General features: G+C 35.1%; 1 protein-coding gene and 1 pseudogene across 1 annotated transcript; one reads left to right on the top strand and one right to left on the bottom strand.

Annotated features, from left to right (window-relative positions):
* Window positions 1–6,854: 6,854 nt before the first annotated feature.
* On the top strand, window positions 6,855–10,290 carry LOC114425374 (annotated as a pseudogene).
* Window positions 10,291–11,932: 1,642 nt separating this feature from the next.
* On the bottom strand, window positions 11,933–17,480 carry LOC114425477 (lysine-specific demethylase JMJ706-like). Its single transcript, XM_028392413.1, has 10 exons — window positions 17,262–17,480; window positions 15,547–15,864; window positions 14,735–14,891; window positions 14,430–14,649; window positions 14,166–14,219; window positions 14,006–14,085; window positions 13,633–13,910; window positions 12,943–13,338; window positions 12,567–12,742; window positions 11,933–12,403 (listed from the first exon to the last, which is right to left on the bottom strand). The coding sequence occupies exons 2-10, from the start codon at window positions 15,734–15,736 to the stop codon at window positions 12,185–12,187; spliced, it is 1,770 nt and encodes a 589-aa protein (XP_028248214.1). The 5' UTR covers window positions 15,737–15,864; window positions 17,262–17,480; the 3' UTR covers window positions 11,933–12,184.
* Between the last annotated feature and the right edge of the window lie 669 nt (window positions 17,481–18,149).

Here is an 18,149-nt window from a genome sequence, read left to right as displayed (position 1 = left end):
GCTATTAATATATACTAAGAAATATGCATGAAGGCAATTTCTGAGAGCCAACCAATGAATGTCCGAAACTACCACAATGCCTTTTTGTGTTTGGCATAAAAAATGTAGAGAGGAAGCAAGGGTAGTAATGTAATTTTGTGTTGGTGACAATAATTAAACGCGTAGCTGAGACTGAGACCAATGTGCATGCATAAGGTTCAAGCCAGAGAGAGTGTTTTTCTTTAGTACACGGGCACCGCATGCATGGCATTTCAGTAATATTCTCCAAAATGCAGGGCCTCTAGTGTCATTTCACATGAGTTTGGGCAGAAGGAGTTGTTGCAAACCAAAACCACTAGTCTAAAGTGAAATCAGAACTTTGCCACAAAAGGCAAAAGATGAGAATATTAAGGTTTCCATAAATAGGTCATGACTAAATTAGAAAAGACAAAGAATCACAATTGCTGTGTGCAACTTTCATTGGCACATGTGCTTGATGAGTACAAGTAACTGCGTTTGAAAGTGAAAATAATTTTCACAATGTGTGATTTGTATGTGCATATTTAACTCTGTGATCTGCATTACTCTTTCTATGGTTAATATATGCCGTGCCTTGCTTATCATATTATTATTAGTTACCTCCCTGTATTTGCCACTGATTTAGAGGTTAGAGAAGCATTATTGCAGTACTAGCTATGTATTTATCCAAATATTGTTTAAACCTTTTTCGGCCTTTTTTTAGTTAATTGAAGAACTTCAATTTTCAGCCTTTTCTTTACATTCATTTGTTTTTTTTGTTAAATGTGTGATGACAGCAGACATTTTGATGAGATAACTAATGTGTAAGTTAACTATAGGACAAACTATGTATATCATCAATTGAAACAGACAATTAATTTAACCTTTTTAAAATTAAATTCTCAGTACATAGTCAAGTTAAATAACTTTGATTTAACCTTATTATTGTAAAACAATTAATGATTCGTCATGAATATCAAAGAATTATTATTGTAATGAAATGTTAAGTTACATATAAATGAAAATTTCTCGTTTTTGATTTTTTAATTAGTGTCTTGGGACATACTAGTTAGAAATACCCTTATTTCAATAGTGCAAGTAAACATTGCTATATCATAGGGAACAAGGAGATATTATATTTATTTGAAGGTTCCATTTAAGTTCAACTCAATTAATCTTTCTGTGTCTAGCTTTCCTTTCGTTGATATTCAGATATTTGATTTTAATGCCCCAGTTTAATTTTTTAATATAATTGTTTAAACCCTGTACACGTTTTGAGATCTTTCTCTCTGGTCTGGTTTAAGGTGTAGCTCGTAACACTTAAGCATATATCTTATGCTAAAGTGTTTGTTTTAAATAAACTTCCTTATAAAAAAAAAAGTGTCAACATTATTTTCTCAAAAATAAAGGGTGAGTTTCTTCAGACAATAAAGATGAAGCCAGTAAATATAATCACTAATGTATTCACACGTCATGCCATCGGTAACACAGAGAGAAAATTAATGAGTACTAACTTCAGAATGCACAGGCTAGGCATGATCTCCAATGGTTCTCTCTGATCTGTTCATATTTTTTCTTTCGCCCACATGCTACTTTGTTATTTTGTTTTTCAATCCTCAAATTTTCTATCAATTAATTATGTTGGATCAGTCATTCACCATTAGACCAAAATTAATATAGCTAATTAATGTGTAAGTTAACTATACAACTTAAAAAGAAATATAAAAAAAATACGACTATATCATTGAAACAGACAATTAATTTAACATTTTCATACTTAAAGATTTAGCAGTCAAATTGAATGGCTTCAGTTTAACTGTATTATTTGAAACAATAAATATATCATAAATGTCAAAATAATTATTGTGATGAAAAGATTTGGTGTGGATAAAAAAGGTGAACCTATATATATATATATGAACTAGAAGATACAAATAAATGTGATAATTTGGTTCATATATATTGATCTCTAGCTCCATATATTACTCTAATGCTAGAAAAAAAATGGCTAAATCATACTTTGATCTTTGTCCGAATTAAAATTAATTACCAATGGTGAATTCAAGGATTAACTCTAGAAGTTCGTTTGAATCTTTCTCATAGTAAGGAGACAATTTCCAATATTTTGGACTTTTATGTTTTCTTTTTTTCTTTTTGCGTAATATTCAGATATATATATATATATAACTCACTATGTAATTATGCAGAACTTCTTTCTACTTTTTTCTCATGATCCTCGCATCTGCATACCACCAAGATAGACAAAAAATAACAAAACAGAGACTTTGAAGAGTTAAGTTGTAACTTAGAAAATCAAAATGATCGAATTAAAATATATTTATAAATCAAATTGAATTGATGATACTTTAGATTTAATAGTCATCAAAACAGTCCGCTACATGAAAATAGAATAGCTAGAGATATGCTAGCTCCACTAACATTTCCCAATATTGTACTTGGGAAAATTTACAGACTTGCTGGATGCCTGCTAAGGGATGAAAATGGAAATTTATAACAGCTTTCTCATCTATCACTAATGTGGAGCTTTGGGGATCAAGAAAGGTTTAAGACTTCCTTGGGATCGTGGTTTCAGAAATCTATTTAATTTGTGTAATCAAATTGAAAAGTTGATATCACTCTCATTTTGGAGGATTGCTCTAAGTCCCATCCTTGTGTCTAAGAAACTCGAGTACTTTTTTGTTGATGGTCATACGACTCATCAACTGGGTGCATGCCTATAGAGAGTGGACATTCAGCAAACATAAGTAAAAACATGTTCAGTGCAGAAAATAAAAGCATAACAAATTAAAATACCAGTTTCATCTTTGATATCAACATATGAATAGACATAAGCTACCCACCCACAATTCATCAATATAAACCCCACCAGAAAATAGAACCCATCACAATTAACCAAGACTGCTTTGAGTCAAACACTTTATGCTCGGTAACCTGTTAAGTAGCTTTGTCAAACTGATGTGCCTTCTACTACTATTATTTGGTGTAGGTAAAACTCAAAATAACGTAAAATCTCATAAAATAAAAAAATTTATTTAAATATAAATGTTATCTAACATGCATCAAATATTTGATTAAACGATTGAAATTCACTTGAGCTTAGTTTTTTCCCCTCGGTGGCCCTTATAGGTTTGGGCTCTCCCATTTAACACTATTTCTAAACCCCGCAGACTTTGGATTACCCCACGACTAGGACGAAAACGCAGAAGCAAATCTCATTGAATATTTAACTTTTTATCCTCCTTGAGTTGAGTAATATAAATTCATAAGGACCAGCCAAAAAGACAGCAAGTCTGTAAAGGTTTGCAGGTTTTCAGTCTCCTATTTATGTATCTCTTACTCTTCCAATTTTCAGCAAGTCTGGGGCATTCTCTAAAAGAAAATCAAGGTTATTGAAGGGACTTGCTTGATGTTATAGCTTATTATGCTTTCTGCGAATTTCACCAATTTTACCAAGATTTATCTTTTGATATATGGGGTTAAAAGTTTGGGTATGGTTTGGAAAGTGGAAGGAAATTATCATGAAGTGTAAAAATATAACATCATCTCATGGATAAGATCCTAGGCTTAAAGGGGAAATTTTGCCTTTGTTTTGAGTAGATTTAGTGAAGATAAATATATGATTTTCAAAAAATAAATAATTATATAGCTGAGAGGAACATTTCATTATTTGATGTATATATTTGTCTTGAACTGTACTGTTTCCATTTCACTCTGTTCTGAAAAGAATAATAGATTGATCCAGAAAAACTAAGAGCATCACGATGATGTCAAGGTAGATAGGTGATAATATAGTATATAATAAAATACTGGTTTTAATTTGTGCCATCTAACAAAGCTGTAGCCAAGAATTAAAATTGCATATATTGGATTTGAATTAACCTCATTAAGTGACCTAAAACACCATTGTCACTTGATACATAATAACCTTTATATTATAATTCTGGACACAGTAGTCAATAGTCTGCTATAGCAGAGAACCGGAATGGAGTGGCCCTGAACTGCTGTGAGATTCAGATAGTGGAGTGGTACTCAATAGCAGCCATTGTGGCCACAATAGTGGCTTTACGTGTGCTATAGAGGTGCTATCACGATATAACTTTTGAAAACCATTTTTAACCCTGGAATACTGTTGCTCAGGGTTTTCTTCGTGAGTTATGTTCTTCTTCCTTTAGACTTCCTAGATTGCATTCTGCTAATTTCTATCTAATTTGTGTTTTTTTTCTATTAATTTCACAAATATTTTTATTTTTTATTTTTTTGACTTCATTATTGTGTTCTTATTGCTCCTAGATTGATGGTGATTGTGTGTAAACTGACTTATTATTTATCATAAATTTCTTTAATTTAGGGTGTTTTGTTTTGTTTTGATTATTTGTATGTGTAGTATATAGTGTTTATATTTTGTATTATAACATTTAAAAATTAAATTAATTTAGGTTTTCAGTCTCTTTGCATGTCTTTTTGGCCTCCTTTCCCCTTGTTCTACTAATTTATTGCTCAAAGATTGTGATCTGTCACAAGCTGAGTTTGGGGGGTTTCACTTTCACCTTTACTAGAATTGTATTCCAGGTTCCTGTGTGGTCTTGTTCGTGGGATCTCAACAATTCACATTACATATTGCTGTAAACACTTGCTTGTCAATTATTTGATCATGAGGTACACAGACAACTCAAAATTTGAAAAATAATTTTTCGGCATATATTTACTTTTAGTAAACATATTTTTAGAGTTATTGAGTATAAGTAAGGGATTTCGTGATTACCCATTGTTTGAGCAATTTAAAATAGGTTTCTAAATCATTAAAAATATTTGTTGTTATTTAGATCTTTCAACCACTACCTCACTAGCTTCTATTGAAGTGGTTGAAATTGAAAGTGATTTAATCTCAGATCTTTTCCACAGTTGCGAGCTTCATGTTCTAAATTATTTTTATGATAATAACTTGTTATTTTTCTAGTTTTATTAAATTTTTTATTCAATTAAATTTAGGGAAACATGTCTTTAGTACTTATTTTAATCGTTCTTGAATTTTTTAATTTACAAAATTTATTTAATTGAGTTTGGTAATATCTGTGAATTGAAAATGAGGGAAGTATTTGAATAATATGACATCGAAAATTCTATTTTTGAAAGTTTTTTTTTTTGTATGAATTAAACTTTGAATTTATATTTTTATTAGAATTCCTTATCTATCAGTGAAGGTGTGGATTTAATTGCTCCTAATTATATTATTACAGGAAAAAAGAGCTGTGTTTAGATGGAACCACAACCACTAGAACGAGGACTATCAAGTATCAATGAAATAAGGCTACTCTCAATGAAATGATATGGTATAATTGACAATTGTCATATTCTAAATCTACTTTATAATTTATTCTTTAAAATTTTTAATTAGTAAAATATTATTTTATATATTACAATATATTGTAAATTTAAATAGGTTATCGAAATGTAGCATCTATGTATACCCTAACGTACCAAACTTGAATAAAAGTAAAACCCAGGCTGGAATATAAAAATTGATCACTAAGGATAGAGGGATACAAAATATATATATGTGTGTGTAAATAAAACAAAAAGGCATGACAAACTCATTACATACCCGTGTTGTAGCTTGGCAAACCTTTATCAAATCATTGTTCATATCCAGCACACCTTGTTCTAATATATTCTCAGGGTCTTCCAAGGAGCTTATAATGGCGTTAGCATATGGGTGCATTAATTCAAAGTAATCAAAATACAACAAAAATTGAAGTGGAAAAAATAACTCCATGTTAATTAAAAATCTCAATTATATGCATACCATGATGCTACCTTGATAACTCAAGCAAATTTGAATAAAAGAATGCTTCATATCCATTCTTCAAATCCAACGGTTAAATGAAAAGTGCTAAGCAAGATTCTGCAATTATACATAATACAATCCTTCATGTTCATACCAGTAAGAGATCAATCTGTCAACCTAAAAAAATAAATGACAAACAAGGATAAACCAAAAACCAAAGGATGCACATCGACAAAAGGATCTATATATTAATGTTGAATGCACACTGGGGTGCAAAACCCTTACAATCAATTTCTACTTGAACCATTTTGGACACCAATCTCATTCAGCCAATTTAGAGCCTACAAAAGAGCCTGTAGAATCCAGACTGCCATGACTCCATAAAGTCAGTCAAATAATTGACTGGCAAATATAAGCCATTTCCCAAAATATACTGTTAACAGTGTACGTACTTTCCCCTCATCGCTGATATCTTAGAACTGGTTTTGATAGTTGTGGTTCATATATCTTGTATTTAATATTTTTTATACTACAAAAGGAAGGAAAGAAAAGGCAGAAAAATTGAAGATTGATTCACCAAGGTTCCACTTTACTGATTTACTTGGCAACTAATTAATTAGAGAACTAGAGAAATCGTGTAGCTCAATGTGCAAGGATCCCCATCAAAAAACACTTTATTCACCTCCACTTACAAATCATCAATGGATTTCAAAGCCCAACCCAGTTTGTAATATATAAGTTGTCAAGTCCAATAGCCTTCTTGAGCAAAAGAAAAATAAACATGATTAAAAATATTCATAATATTATAATAATAAAATAATTTTATGGAATAGAATTTTTTTTATTTAAAAAAAGATGTTTTTCTCGTGCCGTGCGGTACGAACTACAAACATACCAATTAAAAATAGACTTGGTAATTGGTATCTTTGTAGTTAATTAGTATAATTTATCATCTCACTTAAAATTTACAATATTATTATTACATCTATATCTCAATTTTAAGACGGATACCTAAAATAAAACAAATAAAACATTAGCATTTAGCAGTTTAGCACTAACTAATATTCAATTAAAAATTAAAAGCCGAACGAGCATAGTGGAGATCTTCTTCTTCCTCCAAATCGCGTTTTAGGGTTTTTCATACGCAGCAATCCGAACCCGCTCTCTACTGCTTCTACGTCGTTTTGCCGATTCCGGCGTGATTTTATCACCTTAAGTGCGTTTTGAGATTCCAAAATGGAGGAGGGAAGTTCCGATTGCATCGACAACGAGAGGGATCTCATCCGCAACATCTGCATCCTAGCGCACGTGGACCACGGGAAGACCACCCTCGCCGACCACCTCATCGCCGCCGCGGGCGGCGGCGTCGTCCACCCGAAGCTCGCCGGCCGCGTCCGCTTCATGGACTACCTGGACGAGGAGCAGCGCCGCGCCATCACGATGAAGAGCTCCTCCATCCTCCTCCGCTACGCCGGCCGCTACGCGGTGAACCTCATCGACTCCCCCGGCCACATCGACTTCTGCAGCGAGGTCTCCACCGCCGCCCGACTCAGCGACGGCGCCCTCCTCCTCGTTGACGCCGTCGAAGGCGTCCACATCCAGACCCACGCCGTCCTCCGCCAGTGCTGGATCGAGCGCCTCACCCCCTGCCTCGTCCTCAACAAACTCGACCGCTTAATCACCGAGCTCAAACTTACCCCCTCCGAGGCCTACACGCGCCTCTTACGAATCGTTCACGAGGTCAACGGAATAGTCAGCGCTTATAAATCCGAAAAGTATCTCACCGACGTGGATTCCCTCCTCGCCGGCACCGGCACCGGCACCACCACCGGCGAGACCCTCGAGGACTACGACGATAACGAGGATGTTTTTCAGCCGCAGAAAGGGAATGTTATATTCGCATGCGCTTTAGATGGTTGGGGATTTGGGATTCGTGAGTTTGCGGAGATTTATGCTTCTAAGCTTGGGGCGAGTGTGAATGCCTTGCTGAGGGCGTTGTGGGGACAGAGGTATTATAACCCTAAGACGAAGATGATTGTTGGGAAGAAAGGGGTTGGGGGGAATAAGAAGCCTATGTTTGTTCAGTTTGTGTTGGAGCCCTTGTGGCAGGTGTATCAGGGGGCCTTGGAAGGGGATAAGGGGCTGGTGGAGAAGGTTATTAGGACGTTTAGTTTGTCGGTGCCGCAGCGGGAGCTGCAGAACAAGGATGTCAAGGTTGTGCTGCAGGCGGTTATGAGCCGCTGGCTTCCGCTTTCGGAGGCGGTTTTGTCGATGGTGGTTAGGTGTTTGCCGGACCCGGTGACGGCGCAGGCATTTAGGATATCCAGGTTGATTCCGAAGAGGGAGGTTGTTGGGGATGTGGAGGAGGCGGAGTTGGTGAGGAAGTCTGTGGAGGAGTGTGATTGTAGGGACGAGGCTCCTTGTGTGGCTTTTGTGTCGAAGATGTTTGCTGCTCCGGTTAAGATGCTGCCTGGACACAGGGTGGAGGTTGGCAATGGTTATGGTGATGAAGGAGAGAGTGAGTCCGATGAGTGTTTTTTGGCGTTTGCTAGGATTTTTAGTGGGGTTTTGCATGCTGGGCAAAGAATTTTTGTGCTTTCTGCATTGTATGATCCGGTGAAAGGGGAGTCGATGCTGAAGCATATACAGGAGGCTGAGTTGAAATCCCTGTATTTGATGATGGGGCAAGGGTTGAAAGTAGTGACATCTGCCAGGGCAGGGAATATTGTTGCCATTGCAGGCCTTGGGCAGCATATATTGAAGAGTGCTACTCTTTCTTCTACTAAGAACTGTTGGCCTTTTTCGAGTATGGCATTCCAAGTTGCTCCAACTTTGAGAGTTGCAATTGAGCCGTCTGATCCTGCTGATGTGGGTGCATTGCTCAAAGGCTTGAGGCTTTTGAATCGAGCAGATCCGTTTGTTGAGGTCACCGTGTCTGGAAGGGGAGAGCATGTTCTTGCTGCTGCTGGGGAAGTTCATCTTGAGAGATGCATAAAGGATTTAAAGGAGAGGTTTGCCAAGGTAAGCTTGGAGGTCTCTCCGCCTCTCGTGTCCTACAAAGAAACCATTGAGGGAGACGCATTGAACGTGATGGAAAATTTGAAAGTTCTTAGCAGGAGATCATCAGATTATGTTGAAAAAACAACACCCAATGGAAGATGTGTTGTTCGGGTGCAGGTGATGAAACTTCTACCTTCTTTGACGAAGGTGCTCGATGAAAGCTCTGATTTACTTGGAGATATTATTGGAGTAAAGTCGAGGCAGAGACCGAGTATTCTTGAAAACGATAACCCAGTTGAGGTGCTAAAAAAACGCATATTGGATGCAGTGGGGGGTGATATTTTGAGCAGGAATGAAAATGACAAGGACCATGCTGAGAAATGTAAATTGAAGTGGCTAAAGATTTTGAGGAGGATATGGGCACTTGGACCAAGGCAAATTGGTCCGAACCTTCTCTTTACTCCTGATATTAAAGCACAAAGCACCGATAGCTCTGTCTTAATACGTGGTTCTCCTGGCATATCAGAAAGGTTTGGCTTTGTGGCCGATTCTAGTATCAATGACTCAGTTACTGAGACGTCTTCAAATGCAAACTCGGCTTTATACATGGATGCCGAGCACCTTGAGAGTAGTGTTATATCTGGTTTCCAATTGGCCACTTCAGCTGGACCCTTGTGTGATGAACCTATGTGGGGTTTGGCATTTGTCGTTGAGGCACGGTTATCTCCATTTCCAGGACAGCATGATGAATCTGAAACGCACCAACAATCAGAGCAGTACGGCATCTTTGCAGGGCAGGTAATTGCAACTGTCAAAGATGCTTGTAGAGCAGCTGTGGTTCAGAATAAACCACGGCTGGTGGAAGCAATGTATTTTTGTGAATTGAATACACCTACTGAATATTTGGGTCCCATGTATGCTGTACTTTCCCGAAGACGGGCCCGAGTATTGAAGGAAGAGATGCAAGAAGGTTCCCCTTTCTTCACTGTGCATGCGTATCTTCCTGTTTCTGAGAGCTTTGGTTTTGCGGATGAGTTAAGAAGGTGGACTTCTGGCGCCGCAAGTGCACTTCTTGTCCTTAGCCACTGGGAAGCACTTCCTGAGGATCCTTTCTTTGTACCTAAAACGGAAGAGGAAATTGAAGAGTTTGGAGATGGTTCTAGTGTTCTTCCAAATACGGCAAGAAAATTGATTAATGCAGTCAGACGGTGTAAGGGCCTTCCTGTGGAGGAAAAGGTAGTGCAGCATGGAACCAAGCAGAGGACACTGGCTCGTAAAGTCTGATACTTTTCATTCCTTAGCTGTGAAGAGAACATGTAGTTGTTGAATGTGTTTGTAGCTCATACTTCATGTACTGTACCATTAGGAACAATTTTTCAGCATGAGTTTATTTTTATATAGCTTCACCAAAGTTTTGTCACATACAAATACAATCCAATTCATGATGATTTTATATTTTGAGTAATCTATATTGTCTCATTTCAATCTGTGTATGATTTCATGTTTCTTATATGTTTTGGAAGATGAAACTTTTTCTTTGTAACTGTAACTATACTAACCATGCATCTGCTTCAATCTGTTTTGCTCTCTTCTGACAATCTGTTTCAAAGCCTTTGAAGGCTGGCACTATTTGACCACTATACATTCTTCTTCAGCTTCATCACAATTATAAAATTAATTCTGATTTCTTTCTTGAATTTCCATGGTTCGCTTGTATTAAATGTCAAAACTATATTGTCATAGCTTTATGAGGTCCAGGTATTTATTAAAATGATTTAGAGGATAAAATAACAGGCAATGCAGAATGTTGTGATACTTGGAATTAAAATATGTTAATTTTGTCAAGCTTTTGTATTAGTGTTTCAATTTCCCTGAAAAATTGATTTCAGAATCCCTGACAATTCATACGCTTTCAGCAGTCAAGATGCTTTTTGATAGTGTTAAACAACTCCTGTGGATTAGAGAGCACAGAAAGTGCAAAATCAATATAGGCTTCTAGCCTATGTATCAAGAACTAAGACATCTAACCTAGCTTGTTATTCTTCTGTTTAATTTTATTTTCTTGGTAGCCCTCTAGTCTATGCCTATCACTTGCTGATGCTGGGCATTCTATGCACCTATATGTTTCATTGGTATGAATTTGGTCTAACAGTTGCTTCTGCTTGGTCAGTGGCTTTTTTTTGCTTTCGATACTGTTCTCTTTTTTATATAGTTTAGAAGAGAGTCCAATATCTGGGGACTGGGAAAGATAGGCTAAGTTAAGGCAAAGGGCCACTGGGATTTGAACACCTGGGATCAAGTTACCTCAGTTGTTCGTTTTTAAAACAATGATTTGTTCGAACAATTTCCCTCTGAGATTTATTGGAATGGCAACTTTCAATTGAGTGATATCACAAACTAGAATTAGATTGACTCTGGGATTACATACATTAAATTAAGTGTTTGTGTGACTATTGGATTGAAACTGAACTAGTACATTTTGGTAAGAACATGTTTTTCAGTGCTGAATTACAAATGCGGTTTCCATTATAGATGATATGATGTTATGAATTGCTGATTCAATGTTGATGTTGTAGGAGTCTGGTTCATATTGTTTACAAACGGTTGTGCATTGGTTGCCAATATTTTGTGCATCTCTTTAGCATGCAGTGGGTAATTATTGTGTTGAATTGTATTTAAGTATGTTACTTGGTGTGTTCTTAGTTGTTTCAGTGTGCTCGTTTCTATTAGCATGATTTGGTTTGCTCAGTTTGCCTTTTGGTGATGATTAATAGTGTAGGAAGGTTTTTTTTTCTCGGGTTTTGGATTTTGTTTACTGAATTGGGTTTGCTACTTGCTAGTAAGGGTTTCAAATTAGGAGTGTGCTCTTGTATGGTTTCAAATTAGAAATATTGGATATGTAATTTAAGATTTTTGAAGTTAACAACTGCTGGTAACGTTAACCTCAATGCTGGTCATATCTTCGAAGTTCCTGGTACTTAATACATGAGTTAGTTGTGGTGATGTAATCATCACTTAATTGAGGAGACAAAATATACCACTTCATTAAATTAAACTTCTAAGAATGAACAGCGATTATATATGCTAAGAAAGAGTTAAAAAAGAAGTCAACAAGTCACTACTACAATGACAATATGTTTGAGAACAAAGACTTTCAACATATTGTTCATTCCCTTAACAAATTCCAGAAATAATACTATATAAAAAGAATGAAAAGGTTAAACTACTTTTAAATAATGTATATTTCAACAGATGAATCAGGAGAAATCTGTCTCAATTTGATAAGTGGCTATCCTGTGAATTGAGAAAAGAAGGTTAATATCTTATTTTATTTTTTCAGACTCAATTGTTAGAAGTTGCCCAAGGAAGTTACTGCTGCAACTAAATCAATTTTGATTTGCGTTTTCTCAAGTTATAAATGATTCCTGGCCTTTCGGCACCCCTCACGGATGGAAGCCCATTGTTTCTCCAATGCTTCGTTGTTGACTTATTCCTTTCATCACTGTGCTTGGTGCTGTCAGCCACTTTTGTTTTCGGTTTAGATGCAACCCCTAGAAAACTAGTACCTCTTACACTTTTTTCTCTCTGCCAAGGATTATTCTGCTTTCAGTTTTCATTTAAAAAATGGAAAAAAAAAATAGAAACCTTTAAATAAGCAACCTGAAGATAAAGTAAAATAATGCCATATATGCTTAAGATTTATAACTGTCATTGCCAAACCATCAAAATGCCTTAACCTATTTATGTTTAACATTTCACTTACCTCAGGAACTTTGATGCAATCATTTATGTTACAGGAGAATATACTTGATAGAGAGAATTTGTCAACACATTCTTTTCCCTGTTGAAAACTTTTTGCAGCTTCTTCCAGTGCGAAAATGTCATTCCTTTTGAAAATAGTATAATCTCTCCCACATAAACAAGTCTGTGGTGCAATGTCTGCATGGTGTAATAAGCAGAGCCAAAAAGCATATGTCAATAAATCCCAAGTCATCTTGTTGCTAACAAATTAGACATTAACAAGTCGCAAATCATCATGAAGTCTACATCTACATATTAACAGAAAGCATGTTCACCTATCAATAACTGAAGCAATTGAAATAACAATTCTCAAAATGAATATATTAATCATGTGTTACCGTGGAAAAGACAAATTGGATGAGAAAAGCAGTACTTGCACAACAAATAAGCTACATAACAATCCCTGTAGCAAAGGCTGCATATCTGAGAACCTGTTGTATTTGAAGAACTATGCAACTTTCTTGAACTGTTCAGTCGCAAGAGGGAGGTCTTATAAGATTGCATAAGATGCATGAAAGGCAGCATAATAGCTTGATAAGATGTTGTGTCTTCAGGTTTGTTCTTGGAACTTCTGACTCTTGAGGACTTGAAAACCAACATTGCCTCTTTACAAAGAAGTTCCTCATATGGAATTAAAGGCATCATTTTGAGATGTGTATAACGCCTGCTAGCTGCAGCCCCAAGTGGAAACCAATCTCCATTTGCAAAGTTTACTGCTTCTCCACAGTTAAAACCTAGGATCAGCAAAAAGAATCAAATAATTGATAGAATTTAATTAGAATGTATTGACAGAAAAAAAGATTTTTACACTATTATCCTATTATAAATTGTTGACTTCTATTATAATTACTTTAAAAGTTATACTTAACATGACTTTTGATGGGTTAACAATATAAAAATCCTTAGCCAAACCCTGCCTGAAAATTAAACTCTAATCCATATCTAAAACTAGAATTTGTATCATTGTATATAGTAGTCCATTTCTAGACAAATTTGCACTGACACCTACAAATAGAATGATAGTTTACCATGGCTAAATCCAGCATGATATGCTCTAGGAAAGGTGATGATAAACTCTCCTGGCTTTTGTACAGCCTTGTAAACTGCCACATCATGTTGTAACATGACATTTGGTGGGAACATGGTTGTTTTTTGTGCTAGAAACTTGAAAGCTCCATCCTCTCCATGTTTTGTTATGATCTTATTGCAATACACATGTTGTAAGACCGTCTTTTCAAATTGTGATGCTGCATAGCCAGGCACGCCATACCAAGTTTTATTTGCACCTGAGTGATGATAATTTATGCTGCGAACAAGACAAATATATATCAAAAGTTAAGTTGGAGTTAAACAATGATCAATGGCTAAGGAAGTGGAAAAGCAGACTGTTCTTAGATATACCTGTACAAATAATGATCTTCAACATGCCACGCAAACATACTGAACAGCATCCCAATGTAAAGCATAGGATCAGTTATTCCCTAAAATTTTGCATAGGAATTAGAAAGTAGAAATTGTTAACTTCTGAATTCATCTTAGGTTTCAAAAATTGCTTGCTTACGGGAATTTCCCTGTCAACTAAACGTATCAGGGATTGTGGAAGCTGTGAAAAATTCTGAAATCAAATGCAAAACATTAATAAAACAATAAATACATGCATAAAAAGTAATGCTGCTGCAAATAACAATCAATACATTAACTTCTAATAGCAGACTCTACTTCTTTAGAAGCAATGTATGACAACCAAAAATCAGTTGCAGGAGTGCCAATGCTAAAAGAGAACACTAAGAAGAAATGAAGTCAGCATAAAATCTGAAAAAACAACCTTCAAATTCCATTTGCTTGTTCCAAGCCTGTCATTAGGATCACATGAAAAGGCACTACCTTCGACATTGACTCCGTACTCAACTGTTCCTTTTTCTCCTTGAGCCATCTCATGCCAGAATTCCTTTTCCACATAAGAAGAGGGAAGGTCTCTAGAACTGTGAAATCTACTAAAAAAGGCCTTGTTTGCAAGAACCTCAAAATCATGATATGTATATTTTCTGGTTGAAACAATAACAACCAAGAATTATTTTATGTTACATAAGTTAAGCAGCGCAAAAGATTAAAAACATGATATTGTTTTACCTGCCTCTCATAGAAAAGGTTATTATATCCTTTTCATTCCATTTAGAAAGACGAAGAGGCTGTACATTTGTTTCAAACTTGAAATTTTTTTTCTCTTTCATTAAGACAAAAGCAGCTGGGTTAGAGGCTGCAATTGGAGAAACAATTTTGCATATACCTGAAATATGAGGATCAAACTATAAGCATACATATAAAAAAAATACATAAAAATGCAGTAAATGTTAGATCGTAGATAATTCTGTCCTGTTTGAATAAAATATTCTGGTTTAAAATAAATCTTTTTAATTTGTGACTAGGACACTTTTAGAAAGAAGGCCTAAGGAAAGTACATGAAGAATTGCAAGAGTCACTAAGTAGCATCCCTAGTATGCTTAGGAGGACAAACAAAATGGATGTAAGAAGATCAAATTTAGGGGTAAATAAGTTTAATTTTGAGAGGAGATAGGGGGTTTTCCTTTCAATTTTGAAGGAAACTCAGACATGCATGAGAGCTTCAATTCTTTATCCATCTAATTTCCCTCATTTTCCCCCTCCTTCACTTCTAAAAGAATCCTGGCATTTGTATTTGCAAGATAAAAGTGATCATACTGATCAGCATCTGAATAATCAAGTCATTATAGCAATTGGACATTATATGGCAAAAAATGCCAACTTATTTACAAACCATACTAATATTCTGCATCAATTTCTTATACAAAGGGAATTCTTGGTGTAAACTGTTTAATGACAGATGAAGCCCTTACCTCATCAACACACTGATGAACTACATGTAATTAAAAGAAGAAAAAAATCCTTAACCAGTTATCAAATACCATATTTAGAAGCCTCATGAGCAATCTTCTGCAGATAAACTAAAGGATGCTCAAACTCATGCTCTGATGGGTGGTATGTTGGACACTCTGGAATCATATTTGTCCATTCTAGATCCGATAAATCAAATTTGCACAGTTTGTGTGAGCCATGTCTCGCTGTCCGTTGAGTAATTGGACTTTTACCGGTCATTGTTGTTCTTCTTCTTCCACATCTGGAAACTTTTGGTGCACCAATTTTATTTGATCTTTTTTATATATCAAGCATCACTAGCATCTAATTCATCTTCAGAGACACCAACTTCCACCCTTTCCTCCAACCTAAAATATATTTAATAGTTATTAGGCATTAATTAGTATACAAACTTACCAGATTGCAACAATGAAACTAGCATAACAAATTTGGAGAAATTAAATAGATGAGTGTATATGCACGTGATAAAAAGCATCATTATAGTTTTTATTGTCACTCAGATTGTTGAGAAAATATCATGTATAGACTTACTTTGTTTTGCATAGAAAGATTTCTTGCAATTAGCTACAAATAGTGAAACAAGAGTACCCTTGATCAATTTGCTAAAATTTGAAACATTTTAATTACTTTCCAAATAATTCCTGAATAATGATGGCATAAAATAAAATCTTGTTGCTTCAAAATGGCCATGAACGCAGGTAAAAGCTCATTAAATTTACTAATACTCCTTTACTACTTAATTTAGACACCCTTTCCCCTCAAAAGGAAACTTAGTAATTTGTTGGGGTATCAAATATGACAATAGGAAATCAAAATAATCTTTACAGAAATCTGGCATTCAAAACAGGCTTTACTGTTTGATGCTTGCCTTAGGTTCCTATGATACTCAGAAGAATTGATGAGGAATTACTAGGAACTAGGAAGACTGTTGTTTCTTGGAGAGAGACAAATAAAGAGATAGAACTATCGCGACTAAATAGAATAAAATTCTCTATTAATGTTTTCTCAAGGGACAAACTGAATGTAAATCAATGTTCTTACAGATAAAAAAAATTTGTTCGAATTCCTTTATAAATCATAAGTTGTGTATATTTTTGTAAATACCCTGTATATACAGCCAAAGTCATGACAATAAGCCTTAGTGCTTTGAATTTGAATATTAAAGCATCTTCATCAAGATGTTAGTGAATGAAACTAATAGTAAGCAAAACATCAAAATAACAGTTGCAACCGTGCTTAAATATTTTCAATTTCAAATATTGTTTTATATGTAACGTGTCACTACCCAACTTTACGAGAGGCAAACATGCAATATATTCTAGATTTCTAATGCACAGAACAGGCGGAAAGTGATGCATTAACTTTTATTCATGAAGATCTCCAAAACACCCCAAAAAAGAGGTGAAAAAAAACTATGAAAGTGTGATTTCCTGAATCTGCCTCTGAAATTAATTACCATTGGAATATAAAGCATAACAGTTAATTAAGTACAGAGATGGATACATTAGCATATGGCATGCCAAGTGGTTATGATGACATCATCATCCTCCCATTAACCAAAGAAGGATATTTAACAGGGAATAAATACACAGTATCATAGTGTAAACACTAAATAGGCAATTAAGATTGCAACTATTGTAACACATGAATGTAAAGATAACACTCTCATCTTTGCATGATGCACGCATGGCATGCCAGAGACTCTTCTCTTTTCCTTTTCCTGTTCATATATATATTTTTTTACCTTTTACTTGCATGCTACACAACCCAAAAAGGTTGAATGAAAATTGTGTGCTGTTGGAATTTGTGTGAATCCAAGAATTGAGTATGTTATGTATACGTTTGATGGCGGACAAACGTTAATTAATTGGTTGTGAAGGGACAGTTGATGAAACTGAAACAACATATTTTGAATCCAAACCGGGTTGTAACTGCCAGGAACGAAATTCGTTATTTATGTCCTTCCTTGTGGTGCCTTTTTTTGGGTATCAAATATGCATCCAATATTTATATATATACTTGCAAAACTTTCTTTGATGTTTCCCTTTTTGAACGAAGACACATTACATTTTAAAATATGATATTTGTGAACAAATATATAATTAGGATGTTTTTTTATTCTTGAAACTATAAATCACTGTTAAATGTTTTAACAACCAACAGGGTGTAAAAAGACCAACAGTGGTACCTTAGTTGTTTAATTAAGTTAATAATACATTGGAAAAGACTTTGATAGGAAGCAAACCTCACTCCGATAACTTGTCTGACTCAAAAGAAAATATAGTCTCATACTAATGGTTTGAGATATCTTTGGTTAAACAGAAAGTTATTGATCAGATTTGTCATTAAAAGTACGTAAAGGTTTCTTTTTATCAATAAAACTATAAAGTCCGTATTCTTGAAAGTAACTTCCGTCATTCACATTCGTCCTCGGTGGATGGCAATTAAGTAACTTTGAAGTTGATGGACCAATAACAATTGCAAATTTAAAATGCTTAGCTATAAGGACTAAATTGTATTTAAAATGATAATACACATGAACTAAATTGCATTTTAATGGTATCATGTAATGTATCTGAAACTAACAAATTATGTGAATGACGGAAGTTATTTTGCGATTTTTTTTTTAATT

This window comes from Glycine soja, chromosome 9, assembly GCF_004193775.1.
Source record: "Glycine soja cultivar W05 chromosome 9, ASM419377v2, whole genome shotgun sequence".
Taxonomy (NCBI): domain Eukaryota; kingdom Viridiplantae; phylum Streptophyta; class Magnoliopsida; order Fabales; family Fabaceae; genus Glycine; species Glycine soja.
This window is presented reverse-complemented; position numbering and strand designations above follow the sequence as displayed.

What these genes read in the sequence shown, in the direction of transcription:
- LOC114425477 (XM_028392413.1), bottom strand. Translation starts at nt 15,736, where the DNA reads ATGACCGGTAAAAGTCCAATTACTCAACGGACAGCGAGACATGGCTCA. An exon ending in TCATGAGGCTTCTAAATATG is followed by an intron (nt 14,892 to 15,546) that starts GTATTTGATAAC and finishes CTCATATTTCAG; the next exon opens with GTATATGCAAAATTGTTTCT. An exon ending in TCCAATTTGTCTTTTCCACG is followed by an intron (nt 12,743 to 12,942) that starts GTAACACATGAT and finishes TACACCATGCAG; the next exon opens with ACATTGCACCACAGACTTGT.